The 15,416-nt window shown below is 40.5% G+C and overlaps 1 protein-coding gene across 6 annotated transcripts in view; it reads left to right on the top strand.

Annotated features, from left to right (window-relative positions):
* The window catches only part of LOC128653800 (CYFIP-related Rac1 interactor A), a 200,658-nt gene that overhangs the window by 171,369 nt on the left and 13,873 nt on the right, over nucleotides 1-15,416 (top strand). For all 6 annotated transcript variants that reach the window (XM_053707311.1, XM_053707313.1, XM_053707312.1 and 3 more), the window contains 4 exons: nucleotides 3,047-3,124; nucleotides 3,581-3,697; nucleotides 9,910-9,989; nucleotides 12,057-12,183. In XM_053707311.1, the coding sequence (XP_053563286.1) occupies nucleotides 3,047-3,124; nucleotides 3,581-3,697; nucleotides 9,910-9,989; nucleotides 12,057-12,183 (402 nt within the window). The remainder of the gene's footprint in view (nucleotides 1-3,046; nucleotides 3,125-3,580; nucleotides 3,698-9,909; nucleotides 9,990-12,056; nucleotides 12,184-15,416) is intronic.

Here is a 15,416-nt window from a genome sequence, read left to right as displayed (position 1 = left end):
TATTTTTTTATTTTGATAGGGCTATTAGATTAGGTGTAATTTGTTTATTATTTTCTGTAATTTAGTGGGGGGGGTTGTACTTTAGCTAATTTCATTTAATTTAGGTAATTGTATTTATTTAGTTAATTTATTTAATTGTAGTGTAGTATTAGGTGTTAGTGTAACATAGGTTAGGTTTTATTTTACAGGTACTTTTGTATTTATTTTAGCTAGGTAGTTATTAAATAGTTAATAACTATTTAATAACTATTCTACCTAGTTAAAATAAATACAAACTTGCCTGTAAAATAAAAATAAATCCTATGATAGATACACTGTAACTATTAGTTATATTGTAGGTAGCTTAGGGTTTATTTTATAGGTAAGTATTTAGTTTTAAATAGGAATAATTTAGTTAATGATAGGAATTTTTATTTTGATTTATTTAAATTATATTTAAGTTAGGGGGTGTTAGGGTTAGCCTTAGGTTTAGGGGTTAATACATTTAGTATAGTGGCGGTGACATTGGGGGAGGCAGATTTGGGGTTAATAAATATAATGTAGGTGTCGGGGATGTTGGGGGCAGCAGATTAGGGGTTCATAATTATAATGTATGTGGCGGTGGTGTCCGGAGCGGCAGATTAGGGGTTAAACATTTAATTTTAGTGTTTGAGATGTGGGAGGGCCTCGGTTTAGGGGTTAATAGGTAGTTTATGGGTGTTAGTGTACTTTTTAGCACTTTAGTTATGAGTTTTATGCTACTGACTTTTAAATGTGTTTGGACTCTTGGAGGTAGAGGGTGTACCGCTCACTTTTTGGCCTCCCAGGACAGACTTGTTATACCGGCGCTATGGAAGTCCCATAGAAAAAAGACTTTACAAAGTTTACGTAAATCCTTTTGCGGTAAGGCCAAAGAAGTGTGCGGTGACCCTAAACCTTCAAGACTCGTAATACCAGCGGGCGTAAAAAAGCAGCGTTAGGACCTCTTAACACTGCTTTTTTACCTTAACGCACAACTCGTAATCTAGCCGTAGGATTTGTTTTTTTTTTTAGTTGTAATTTAGATTTTTCATTTTTTTCTTAGTGTTAGGTTTTTTTAAATTTGTAATTTAGATATTTTAATTCATAGTATTTTTTATTTTATTAGATTAGTTATGCTAGGTTAATTTATAGTTTAATGTTAGGTTTATTTTTATTTCACAGGTAAGTTTTTATTTATTTAACTAGAGTTATATTGTAATTTTTATTTAAAGTTAGGGGGTGTTAGGTTTAGGGGTTAATAGTTTAATTTAGTGTTTTGCGATGTGGGGGCCGGTGGTTTAGGGGTCAATAGTTTTATCAAGTGGCGGAGTTGTGGGAGGTCGGAGGTTTAGGGATTAATAACTTTATTTAGTGGCAGCGATGTCGGGGAGCAGCGGAATAGGGGTTAATATATTTAAACAGTATTGGCGATGTGGGTGGCAGATTCGGGGTTAATAACTATTGAATAGCCGTGATGTGGGTGGGCGGCAGATTAGGAGTTAATAGGTTTAATATAGTGTTTGTGATGCAGGAGGGTGGCTGTTTAGGGGTTAAAAGGTAGTTTATGGGTGTTAGTGTACTTTGTAACAGTTTAGTTATGAGTTTTGTGAAACATTTTTGTTACACAAAATCCATAATTACTAGTCTCATATGACAGTATGGATTGTGTCGGTATAGGCTATAACACAAGCATTTTAGCTGGACCGCACAACTTGTAATTCCGGCGCTATGGAAACCCCGCGCAAAAACATCCTTTTTTTTGGTGAGTGCAGGATTGACGTTGCGTTACAGGCTAAAATGCTTGCGTTACAGCTATACCGATACTACTCCCAACAGTGCATTACTGCTTTTATTCAGCGTTAAAAGCCACAACGCAAAACTCGTAATCTAGGTGTAAATTTGGTATTAAAGACTTTGCAGGCTTCTCCTTTTTTTTTCTTGGAAAGTATTATTTCTTGGCTATCTCTTCTGCTAGAAGAGTTTCTGAATTGTCTGCTCTCTCTTGCGAGTCTCCTTATCTGATTTTCCATCAAGATAAAGCTGCTTTGCGGACTTCGATTAAATTTTTGCCTAAGGTTGTGAATTCTAACAGCATCAATAGGGAAATTATTGTTCCTTCCTTGTGTCCTAATCCTAAGAATACTCTTGAAAGATCTTTACATTATTTGGATGTGGTAAGAGCTTATAAATATTATGTTGATGCTACTAAAGATTTCAGAAATACTTCTAGTCTATTTGTTATTTTTTTCTGGTTCCAGAAAAGGTCAGAAAGCCTCTGCCATTTCTTTGGCATCTTGGTTGAAACTTCTGATTCACAAAGCTTATTTGGAGGTGGGGCAGCTCATTCTACAAGATCAGTTGCCACATCTTGGGCTTTCAAGAAAGAAGCTTCAGTTGATCAAATATGCAAAGCATCCACTTGGTCCTCTTTGCATAACTTTACTAAATTTTACCATTTTTGTAGAAAGGTTCTTCAGGCAGCTGTCTCAGTTTGATTCTAGTGCCTATGATTTAAGCTTTTTGAATTTTTAAGAAAACATAATTATTTTTTGGGGATTTAATTTCTCAGCGGAAATAGCTGTTTTTATTTTATCCCTCCCTCTATCGTTACTCGTGGACTTCCACGTCTTGGGTATTATATCCCATAACTAGCTTGTGGACTCTTGCCACCTATATGAAAGAAAACATGATTTATGTAAGAACTTACCTGATAAATTCATTTTTTTCATGGTCATAGTGGCGAGAGACCACGAGACCCACCCATTTTTTTAGGGTTATGATTTTTTTTATAAGACTACGAAATCACATATAATTCCTAGCTAGGAATATAGGATGAGAGTTTTATATAATGGAAAACACTTTATGATATTTTAATTTTAAATCAAATGTTTTTGGTGCTTATTATTATAATATAGTATAATAATATAATTATAATAATATATAATTTTATTTAAAAAAAATGTAATATTGAATTTAGCTAATATGAAATCCTAAAATGAAGAACATATTTTAATTAATTTAATTTAATTAATTTATTCTTTCGCAGATGACAAACCCTGCAATACAGAATGACTTCAGCTACTACAGACGGACAGTCAGTCGCAACCGGCTAAACAATTTCCAGGTTAAATAAATACATTTTAAAAAAATACACATAGATTTTGTAAAGTCTTTTTACATATTCATTGCTTTATATTTACAGGATTTTACCTCCACATACCCATTATGTGGAGGTAAAATACCCATAAAGTGACAATCAGTTAATTTCATCATATATCAGCAATCAAGCACTGCATTGCAAATTAATGAATAAAATCATTTAACACTTAATTTTGATAGTACAATTTACAAGCTCTTGCAAATCAAGAGTAGTTCATGGATGCACTTCTTGAAAAGCCTGATGGGATACATATTTCTGGACTCCTGCTGTCGCCAGAAACAAAGATGTAAAGCTTGTGCTCTGAGCTAATGCAATGTTGTATTACTTTTCTTAAACATATGTAATTTTAATACCGCTTTAAAACACAATCTCTTTTTATGATGCATTACATGGTTCTATGGTTATGTCTGTGTCTGTCAGGTGGACCAGGAAAGTGATGTCAACAATGAGATGGCCAATCGCATGTCTCTATTCTATGCAGACGCCACCCCCATGTTGAAAACCCTGAGTAATGCAACCACCAAGTTTGTGTCTGAGGTAAGCGGTGAGTTTAACTGTGCACTAGATAGATGGTGTACAGCTATAGCAAAGTGCAATATGAGGTGCACGTGTGCTGGTGTGTAGGAGCATACATTTTCTAAATGAATATCAGAGAGCAGGAGGTGGAGCACTGGGAAGTATAGCAGAGTGCAGGAGCAGGATTGATAGGATTAATTTTGATTGTGTTTATGAGGCTACGTATAATGTGTAATTCAGCAGTAAATTATGGCCACATGCCTGTGCTTAGAGGCAAATTAAACAACCCCTTACCAACATGTAAATGTGGAGGAAATTAAAGGATTTAAATGTTACAGGTTTACCAATGTGCAGCAGGTGAGTGTAGTACAGTAATTGTGAAGGGCAATGGGTGGGTATTGTGCAGGTATCTCGTAGAGCAGCAGGAGGGTTCTGTGCAGATATTAAAAGGGGTGGCAAGTGCGTTTTGTGCATGTATTGCAGAGGACAAGGCTTTATGTAGGACTAGTATTACAGAGGGCAGAGGGTGGGTGTTATGCAGGTTTCCATCTAAAGGGGAGGAGGGTCCATGGCTTCATTCATTACTTTTGGGAAGATAGAACCTGGCCACCAGAAGGAGGCAAAGACACCCCAGCCAAAGGCTTAAATACCTCCCCCACTCCCCTCATCCCCCAGTCATTCTTTGCCTTTCGTCACAAGAGGATGGCAGAGAAGTGACGAAGATTTGGAGTAGTCTCTTATAGAGGGTAGTACTCTTCGGAATGGGACTGGAGTTTTAAGTTGTCCTGTCAGCCTCTCAGTGAGAGCCTGGGTGAAAGTTAGAGTCTGGAGATGCATGGAGTTTTTCTGCGAAACCATCCCGACTCATATTAACAGCTCCACAAGCAATCAGCGTTGACGAGATTCGCTGCCTGCTTTCTGCACTCAAGTCCATGTCAGGAGCAATGCTTCTACCTGTCACACTTGAAGGGCCGTGTTCCTGTTCCACGGCATATATTCTGGTAAGATCGTTTCATTTTTTTATACATAATAACACAGAAGACAGGGTCACAGTGTGGCACCCTTTATTTTATGGAATAAAAGGTTAATATTCCTGGTAAGGGGATTATTGAACAGGGGGGGGGTTATTGTGTTTTTGCTGTGTTATGTGTGAGATGAGGCTCTGGCAATGGTGGAACTTTCAGGTTGACTTCCGGGAGTATTGAGCGGCTGGTTTTGGTGAATTTTTTTCTTAGTGCAGGGGCGGTCCTGCGAGGCATCCCATGTGACCGAGTGTGGTGGTCTCCACTTCCTCTGTTGATCAGCGGTGCAGGAGATGAAGCGGTTTCTGCAGTCCGGGTCATAGGAGGTGGTGAGTGCCCCGGCCATTGGAGGTATAAAGGTGCATGTTTATTAAATTAATCTAGTCCATAATAAAAGCACAAGCTATGGAGGACTCTGACGCGTTAGAGGGTACTCCCTCTTTAGCTAAGTCTCATTCCTGTGTTTATTGTGAGGAGGTTCTTGTAGATCAGCCTGCTCAACTATGTTCCACATGCCTAGATAAAGTTGCAACATCAAAAAATAAAGGGATGTCTAGTACTACTGAGCCGTCCACCTCTGAGGGTTCCCCGTCCCGTAAGGTGCGTTCCCTGCTTTCATTTCCGAGTGCACATGCAGCACCCTGGGGTCCAACTATTACTCCTATGGGAGAGATTCGTTGGCTGTCAGATTTTGCGGATCAACTGCAAACTGCGGTATCGAAAGTGATCCATGCCTTACCACGTTCTGCAAAGCACAAGCGTAGGGCATATCATGGTGGCCTGGCCCAGGGGTTGTCTACGCCTATAGAAATTTCAGAGGCATTATACGATGATCAGGCCCACTCCGACTCTTCAGAGAAGGCTCCTTCTGGGTTGGAGTCCATGTCATCTCTTCCTCTGGCTGCGGAGGAGCCTAACTTTAGGTTTAGGATAGAGAATTTGCGCTTTTTACTGAAGCAAGTGATTGCTACTCTGGAGGTTCCGGAATCAAAGCTTCTGGAGGAAGCTATTTCCACGCTCGTGAAGCCGACAACTATTCCTCTCGAGAATAGTTTGTCGTTTAAAGATCCCATGGATTAAAAGTTGGGAAACATGTTACGGAAGATGTTTCAGCACATAGGGTTTGTTTTTCAACCGGCAGCGTCTGTAGCCACGGTTTCCGGAGCTGCGACATATTGGTGTGAATCCCTGTGTGATATGGTTCAGCGGGAGACTTCCATCGACGAGATACAGGATAAGATTAAGGCATTGAGGGTCTCCAATTCTTTCATTTGTGACCGCAATATGCAAATTATTCGCCTGAACGCAAAGGTTTCAGGATTCTCTGTTTTATCTCGCAGGGCTCTGTGGCTAAAGTCTTGATCTGCGGACATGACCTCTAAGTTGAGGCTGTTGTCTCTGACTTTAAGGAAAGATTCTGTTCGGTCCAGGATTGGATTTGATCATATCCACAGTTACGGGAGGCAAGGGAGCTTTCCTACCGCAGGATAAGAAGGCTAAGCCTAAAGGATCTACTTTTTGTCCCTTTTGTGCGGACAAGGCCCAGCGCCAGCAGCCTGCTGCGAAAGCGGATCAGTCCAAGGGAACTTAGAAGCCTGCTCAGTCTTGGAACAAGTCCAAGCAGAACAAGAAGCCCGCCGAGAGAAAATCGGCATGAAGGGGCGGCCCCCGACCGGTCTCTGGACCAAGTAGGGGGCAGATTGTCTCTCTTCTCTGAAGCCTGGTTGCAGGACGTTCAGGACCCTTGGGTTCTGGAGGTTGTCACCCAGGGTTACAGGATAGGATTCAGGTCCCATCCACCCAGGGGCAGATTCCTCCTGTCAAACCTGTCTTCAAGACCGGAAAAGAGAGAGCCCTTTCTAGAATGTGTGAGGGATCTCTCCTCTCTAGGTGTTATTGTACCAGTACCCCAAGCAGAAAGGGGTCTAGGGTACTATTCAAATATTTTTGTGGTTCCAAAGAAGGAGGGCACGTTTCGCCCGATTCTGGACCTAAAGTGTTTAAACAAGTTTCTGGCTGTTCCATCATTTAAAATCGAAACAATCAGATCTATTCTGCCCCAAGTTCAAGAGGGGCAGTTCATAACGACAATAGACTTGAAGGATGCTTACCTTCATGTTCCAATTCACAGGGACCACTTCAAGTTCCTGAGGTTTGCGTTTCTGGACTAACACTTCCAGTTTGTGGCCCTTCCCTTTGGTCTGGCGATGGCCCCAGAAGTCTTCATGAAGGTTCTGGGGGCGCTACTTGCAGTGGCCAGATCCAGGGGCCTATTTTGGTGCCCTATTTGGATGACATCCTAGTCACTCAGCCTCGCAGAGGATCATTTGAGGGCTTTTCTTTTTTTGCTCCAATCTCACAGTTGGAAGATCAACTCAGGAAAAAGTTCCCTGCTTCCCAGCAACAGGGTGGAGTTCCTGGGCACGATAATAGACTATGTCCATGAAAATATTTCTCACAGATCAACGACGAAGGAAGATTGTGTCCACCTGTCTTGCCCTTCAGTCTTTCTCAAGCCCTTCTATGGCTCAGTGTATGGAGATGATCGGGCTCATGATCTCCAGCATAGACGTCATCCCTTTCGCCAGGTTCCATCTCAGACCTCTTCAATTGTGCATGTTGAAACAGTGGAACAGCGATCATTCAGATCTATCACAGTGGATAACCATGGATGTTCGAACCAGGGACTCCCACTCTTGGTGGATCCGTCCAGAGAATCTGTCCCTGGGGACATCCTTCTTGAGACTGTCCTGGGAGATTGTGACCACGGACGCGAGTCTCGTAGGATGGGGAGTTGTTTGGGGTGCCAGGATGGCACAAGGAAAATGGACCCAGGAGGAGTCTCTCCTTCTGATAAATATTTTGGAACTTCGAGCAATTTACAATGCTCTGAGGGTGTGGCCTCCTCTGGGGTCGATCAGCTTCATCAGACTCCAGACCGACAACAGGGGGGTACGAGGAGCTTCCTAGCAATGAGGGAGGTGTCTCGGATTTTGGAGTGGGCGGAGTCCCACAGCTGCTCGCTTTCAGCGATCCACATTCCAGGTGTGGACAACTGGGAAGCGGACTTTCTCAGCAGGCAATCCTTCCATCCGGGAATGGTCTCTTCACCCCAAGGTGTTTGTGGAGATTTGTCTCAGATGGGGAACGCCGGAGATAGACCTCATGGTGTCCAGACTCAATTGCAAGCTACCCTGATACGGGTCGAGGGATCCCCAGGCAGAGCTAATAGATGCCTTAGCGGTGCCTTGGGGATTCAGCCTAGCTTACATTTTTCCACCTTCTACCTCGTGTAGTGGCACGCATCAAACAGGAGCGAGCTTCGACCATCCTGATTGCTCCATCATGGCCACGGAGGACGTGGTTTGCGGATCTGGTGGGGATGTCATCCTCTCCACCATGGAGGTTACCCTCTCACAGGGATCACACTGGAACAGGTTACCTTTCAACATCAAAATCTTGTTTCCCTGAGGCTGACTGCATGGAGATTGAACGCTTAATCTTAGCCAAGAGAGGTTTTTCTGAAAGTGTGATTGACACTCTAGTTCAGGCAAGGAAGCCAGTCACTCGTCGCATCTATCGTAAGGTGTAGAGGACTTACTTATCCTGGTGTGAGAATCATGGATATCCTTGGCACAAGGTGAAGGTATCCAGGATTCTGTCCTTTCTCCAGAAGGGTTTGGAGAAGGGTCTTGCCGCTAGTTCCTTAAAGGGACAGATTTTGGCATTATCAGTCTTGTTACACAGGAGCTTCCTAACATTCAATCAATAATTGTTCCTTCTTTGTGTCCTAACCCTTCTTCTAAGGAGAGGTTACTTCATAATCTGGACATGGTTCGTGCCTTAAAGTTCCATCTTCAGGCTACAAAGGATATTAGATAGTCTACATCTCTTTTTGTGGTGTATTCCGGGAAGCGCATGGGGCAGAGGGCCTCTTCTACTTCTTTGTCTTTTTGGTTGAGGAGCTTGATTCGCTTGGCCTATGAGACAGCGGGACATAAGCCTCCTCAAAGGATCACGGCTCATTCAACTAGAGCTGTGGCTTCGTCTTGGGCCTTCAAAAATGAGGCCTCTATAGAGCAGATTTGTAAGGCGGCTACCTGGTCCACCTTACACACTTTTACAAAGTTTTACAAATTTGACGTTTTTGCTTCTGCAGAAGCTGCTTTTGGGAGAAAGGTTTTACAGGCTGTGGTGCCCTCAGATTAGGGTCTACCTTTTACCCTCCCGGTTTTATTCAGTGTCCTCTAAAGCTTGGGTATATGTTTCCCAAAAGTAATGAATGAAGCCGTGGACTCTCCTCCCCTTTAGATGGAAAACATAAATTATGCTTACCTGATCATTTTATTTCCAACGTGGGGAGGAGAGACCACGGCTCCCACCCGAAACTCCGGTGGGCGGACCTAAATTTAATTTATCTTCTGGCTCCTACTGTTCCTTGTTCCCTCGGCAGAATGACTGGGAGATCAGGGGAGTGGGGGAGGTATTTAAGCCTTTGGCTGGGGTGCCTTTGCCTCCTCCTGGTGGCCAGGTTCTATATTCCCAAAAGTAATGAATGAAGCCGTGGACTCTCCTCCCCACGATGGAAATAAAATTATCAGGTAAGCATAATGTATGTTATTACAGAGGCAGGGGGTGGGTGTTATGCAGGTATTAAAAAGGCAGGGGTCGGTGTTATGCAGGTATTACAGAGGGCAGGGGTGGGTGTTATGCAGGTATTACAGAGGACACGGGTTAGGTGTTTTGCAGGTATTATAGAGAGCAGGGGGTTGGTGTTATGCAGGTATTACAGAGGGTAGGGGATGGGTGTTTTGCAGTTATGACAGAGAGCAGGGGATGGGTGTAGGAGAGTTATTACAGGCAGTGTGTGGGTGTTATGCAGGTATGACAGAAGGCAGGGGGTGGGTATTGCAAAGGTATTACAGAGTGCAGGGGGTGGGTGTAGGAGAGATTTTACAGGCAGTGTGTGGGTGTTATGCAAGTGTGACAGAAGGCAGGGTGGTGGGTGTTTTCAGGTATTACAGAGGGCAGGGGTGGGCATAGGACTGGTATTACAGAGAGCAGCATGTGAGAGTAGCAGGTGGGCATAGGACTGGTATCACAGAGGGCAGGGGTGGGTATTCAGATGTTTTGTTGGATAGTGTATATGTATGTAGTTAACATGATTGGACTAATGATGTTAATAATAAAACCACTGAACTTTATTTGCAGAACAAGTCTTTACCTATTGAAGACACAACAGACTGTTTGAGCACCATGGCATGTGTGTGCAGGGTCATGTTGGAAACTCCGTAAGTAGCTGAAAGTGACATAGATAAATTAAAGTATGGAGATAAATAGCTGAGTACATGGCCATTATATTGGGAACCTACAAATGATTAAACAACGAATCCACTAACAACGAGGACACAATTTCCATAATGAAGTTTTTTTTTAGGACCATATCAATGAAAAACAAGTTTAATATTATATATACCCATTTTTTTATGATTTATTACAAATACAATTTAAATATTTTTCTTTGACACCAAAAACACCTTTATCTTTGGAAAATCATATGTAAAATGACCATATAGTTAAACATTTAAAAATAGGGTTATGATTAAATAGAAGGGGATCTTGATTTATTTATGCATTGTGGTGCAGTTTTTCTAGCATTTAGTGAATGGTCTGTGACTCCTTTAGTCCCCCTCTCCAAGACCCCATTCTCAAGTTCACCTAATTTTCACCCGACACCCTAGGGCCATTCTTAAGCCAATCATATAGATTTATCACAACTAAGCAGTGATTTTAGCCCATTGCTACCTGTAATGCAAACAGTGAAATTATATAACTTCTTTGTGCTTAGCAAACATAGACCAGTGTGTGCTATGAGTAGCACCATCATGTCAGTGATTTTTCTCATTTGTAGCAATAACACACACAGATCAGTGATTTCAGTGCTAATTGTGTTAGTATTACATGCAGTGATGTCACCCCTTTAGGTGCCAGTAAGACACAAGCTATGATGTAACCCCTTTTGCTCCAGCAGCACATAAATGTGGAAACTTTATAAATATGGCAACTGCTTTTCAAGATAGGTTCTACCAAACACAGATAGAAGGGACACTGCAAATGCACATAATTACTATCCAGAGAGCAATGTTTAAGATAGTGCTGGAAAGGCCACTGCCATATTTGGGGCTTTCCAACAGTTGCTTATTGGGGCTATTAGAGGTGCACTTCCCCAGTGTACATTTAGTGCTTTACTGCCCAGGCTTAGTTATAAGACCCTAGTAGCCACCATAGCACTGAAGATGAGGATGGGATGCCCATAATGAAGGTTTTTATAGCAGGGATCAGCAGATAAAACAAGTCTGTATTTTACTAGAAAAAAAGAAGTTGGGAGAAATAGGAAAGCCAATGAATAGGGGGAATAAAAGACAGAAAAGTGAATACTTATATGAGAATTAAATCAAATCTCAGGTGTGTAAGGAGGAACGATCTACAGAAGCAAATTGTGTGTGACACAAAACCTCTGCCTTGTGCAACAGCTATACTATTTATAGACTATGTATATACTGTACATATAAATATATATATACCATAAAGTGTGACCGCACCACCCTTTCTAGTTAGTGTGCTCAGGCACGGGATAAAGTCCGGTCAAAGACTGAATAATAGTACAAAATTTCAAAAATCCCAGCCACTGAGTCTTAGAGTCAAAAAGTTTTATTCTTCAACAAAAGATATGATCAAAATTGATCTTTCACAAAAAGCAATCATGAGTATCAAGGAAACATCAGGTGTAAGTTCACTCAAATCCACACATACCCCATCCACCAAACACATTCGTATCTAACCCTCAGCAAAATAAAGAAAAACATTAAAGCAAAAACAATCATCAGAAAAATAAATGCAATGTCACTCCCAGGGCGTCCCCAGAGAGTGAATATTACGACACCACCCACTCAGGACCTCAAAGGATCAAGAACCATTGCGAGTGTCCACTCAATCTTCAACTCTGTAGTATTATATTAACCAAGAGTGTCTCGTATTAATTGTGGCAACTCCCAAAACAAGAATGTCTCATTCGTTATAAAGCCTCCAGCTGTAACAATATGTATCTGTTTGAAACCATCAGCAATTTGTCTACTTGCCACTGTATAAAGGTGGTCACAGGAGACATGATATATTATGGTATTTGTAATCCATCATAGTGAATGCTGGTAACGGCTATAGTGACAAATCTTGTGATTGTTGAAATCTTTTGGTTCAGATGTCCCTTTAACCTGACGTGCTACTGGCCATACATTATGTTGCGGGGAGCTGTGAACTATGTATATACTGTACATATAAATATATATGTTTTCTGACAGAGGATACAGGAGTCGTTTCACCAGCAATGAGACACTGCTTTTCTGCATGAGAGTAATGGTCGGTGTTATCATCCTATATGATCACGTACATCCAGTTGGAGCTTTTGCCAAAACCTCAAAGATTGATGTGAGTATCGTGATAGGAAGACAAGGCATTGTGTAAGGTATTTACAGAAAGTTGAAACATTTCAACTCTGGGAATCACATAATTTTGTCTCTGCTCTGACAATACATAATTATATTAAAGGAGCAGTATACACTAGAATTGTTATTGTTTTAAAAAGATAGATAATCCCTTTATTACCCATTCCCCAGTTTTACATAACCAACCGGGTTCTATTAATATACTTTTTACCTCTGTGATTACCTTGTATCTAAGCATCTTCTGACAGCCCCCTGATCACGACTTTTTATTTATTATCTATTGACTCGCATTTTGTACTGTATTGTGCTAACTCTTAAATAACTCCACGGGCATGAACACAATGTTATAACTAGCAGTCTCCTGTTGTGAAAAGCAAATGCAAAAAAGCATGTGATAAGAGGCTGTCTGTAGTGGCTTAGAAACAGGCAGATATTTAGAGGTTTAAACGTTATAAAATATATTAATATAACAATGTTGGTTGTGCAAAGCTGGGGAATGGGTAGTAAATGCGGTTATCTATCTTTTAAAAAAAATAACAATTTTAGTGTTGAATGTCCCTTTAAAGCTTCATCAAATAACTCATTTAAACAGGGACCCAAAATATATCCTTTTGACAGAAAAACTCTTTGCAGGTCCACATTTAGGATAATATGCAGAAATAAAACAGTTCACAGCACAAGTGAGCTTATACGCATAGTTATCTGCCAGAATATATTCCATATTTGGCGTTGTTAAATCCATTGTGATTGAGATTTTGAGGGACTCCCAAAGACCAGTGGAACTGTATGTAGCTTGCTGTAAGAAGAAGAAAAAACAGAAATGTGCTAAGATGAATCAGAAGAACATGATAGCTCTAAATATATAGGAATATGAATGCAAGAATCCATCATATGTATGTGTTTTATAAAGAACTGAATGATGGCTCTTTAAATGTGGATTCTTTACAAATGTGTTTAATTGCCTCATGTCACAGGCTACACAACACTACAGTATGCATAAGTAATTTAAAAAAGGATTTGTCTTGTTCAACACTTTAAACATAGGGAAGCATCAAAATTAAATTGAGCAATTTTGTTTATCTGGGAAGATATTTCCTTAACATAAAAAGTATCACACAATGTATACTGATTCCATTGCAAATATTAAAAAGCTGGAGGGGTTCTTTTGAACTATAGATGCATGAAACTTCTTAAAGGGACAGTATACTGCAAAATTGTTTTCATTTAATGTGTTTCCAATTACTTTTTTTTTACCAGTTGCAGAGTATAAAATGTATGAGAATTTGCTTTTTAAGTTTTTTTTGTGTGTGTATATGAATAAATTGGTTTTGTGTTTTGAAGCCACAACCTAATAAAATGGGTTGAACTTGTAGGTATAATCAGATCTCATTACTTTATCACATTGTGTACATCTAGATGCTTCTTTATCTGTCAATAAACCAAAGACCAATACTTGGAGAGAACAATGGAAAATTAACTTTCTCTTGTAAGGTGTATCCAGTCCACGGATCATCCATTACTTGTGGGATATTCTCATTCCCAACAGGAAGTTGCAAGAGGACACCCACAGCAGAGCTGTAATATAGCTCCTCCCCTAACTGTCATAGCCAGTCATTCTCTTGCAACTCTCAACAAGCTAGGATGTTGTAGGAGAGAGTGGTTAAATATAGTTAGTTTATTTTCTTCAATCAAAAGTTTGTTATTTTTAAATAGTACCGGAGTTGTGCTATTTTATCTCAGGCAGTAAATAGAAGAAGAATCTGCCTGAGGTTTCTATGATCTTAGCAGGTTGTAACTAAGATCCATTGCTATTCTCACATATGTCTGAGGGGATTACACAGATGAGGTAACTTCAGCGAGAGAATGGCGTGCAGTTTATTCTGCTATCAGGTATGTGCAGTTATAATTTTTTCTAGAGATGGAAAACACTAGAAAATGCTGCTGATACCGGATTAATGTAAGTTAAGCCTGAATACAGTGATTTAATAACGACTGGTATCATGCTTACTCCCAGGGGTAATACCCTTATGATATTGCAATATAAACGTTTGCTGGCATGTTTAATCGTTTTTATATATGCATTGGTGATAAAACTTTATTGGGGCCTAGTTTTTTCCACATGGCTAGCTTAAATTTTGACTAGAAACAGTTTTACTGAGGCTTTCCACTGTTATAGTATAAAAGTTACAGTTGATGCAGTTAAAATTACAAACTGTGACATCCAGCTTCCCCCAGGAGTCCCCTGTATGCTATAGGACATTTCTAAAGGGCTCAAAGGCTTTCCAAAGTCGTTTATTGGGGAAGGTAGGACCACAGCTTGCTGTGGCAGTTGGTTGTGACTGTTAAAAAAAAAACAAAAAAACCCCGTCTATTTCGTTTTTTTATCCGTTTTTTGAACTAAGGGGTTAATCATCCATTTGCAAGTGGATGCAATGCTCTGCTAGCCTATTACATACACTGTAAAAATTTCGTTTGATTTACTGCATTTTTTCACTGTTTTTCAAATTCTGACAAAATTTGTTTCTCTTAAAGGCACAGTACCGTTTTTTATATTTGCTTCTTAACTTGATTTAAAGTGTTTTCCAAGCTTGCTAGTCGCATTTCTAGTCTGTATAAACATGTCTGACATAGAAGAAACTCCTTGTTCATTATGTTTAAAAGCCATGGTGGAACCCCCTCTTAGAATGTGTACCAAATGTACTGATTTCATTTTATGCAATAAAGATCATATTCTGTTTTTAAAAAAATTATCACCAGAGGAATCTGACGAGGGGAAAGTTATGCTGACTAACTCTCCCCACGTGTCAGACCCTTTGACTCCCGCCCAAGGGACTCACGCTCAAATGGCGCCAAGTACATCTAGGGCGCCCATAGCGTTTACTTTACAAGACATGGCGGCAGTCATGGATAATACACTGTCAGCGGTATTAGCCAGACTACCTGAACTTAGAGGTTAGCAAGATAGCTCTGGGGTGAGACAAAATGCAGAGCATAATGACGCTTTAAGAACCATGTCTGATACTGCCTCACAATATGCAGAAGCTGAGGAAGGAAAGCTTCAGTCAGTGGGTGATGTTAATGACTCAGGAAAGATACCTGATTCTAATATTTCTACATTTAAATTTAAGCTTGAACACCTCCACGTGTTACTTATGGAGGTTTTAGCTGCTCTGAATGACTGTGATACCATTGCAGTGCCAGATAAATTTTGTAGAC

Source organism: Bombina bombina, chromosome 3 (genome assembly GCF_027579735.1).
Source record: "Bombina bombina isolate aBomBom1 chromosome 3, aBomBom1.pri, whole genome shotgun sequence".
NCBI lineage: Eukaryota > Metazoa > Chordata > Amphibia > Anura > Bombinatoridae > Bombina > Bombina bombina.
Note: the sequence above shows the minus strand (reverse complement) of the source record. Positions and strands in the feature narration are given on the sequence as shown.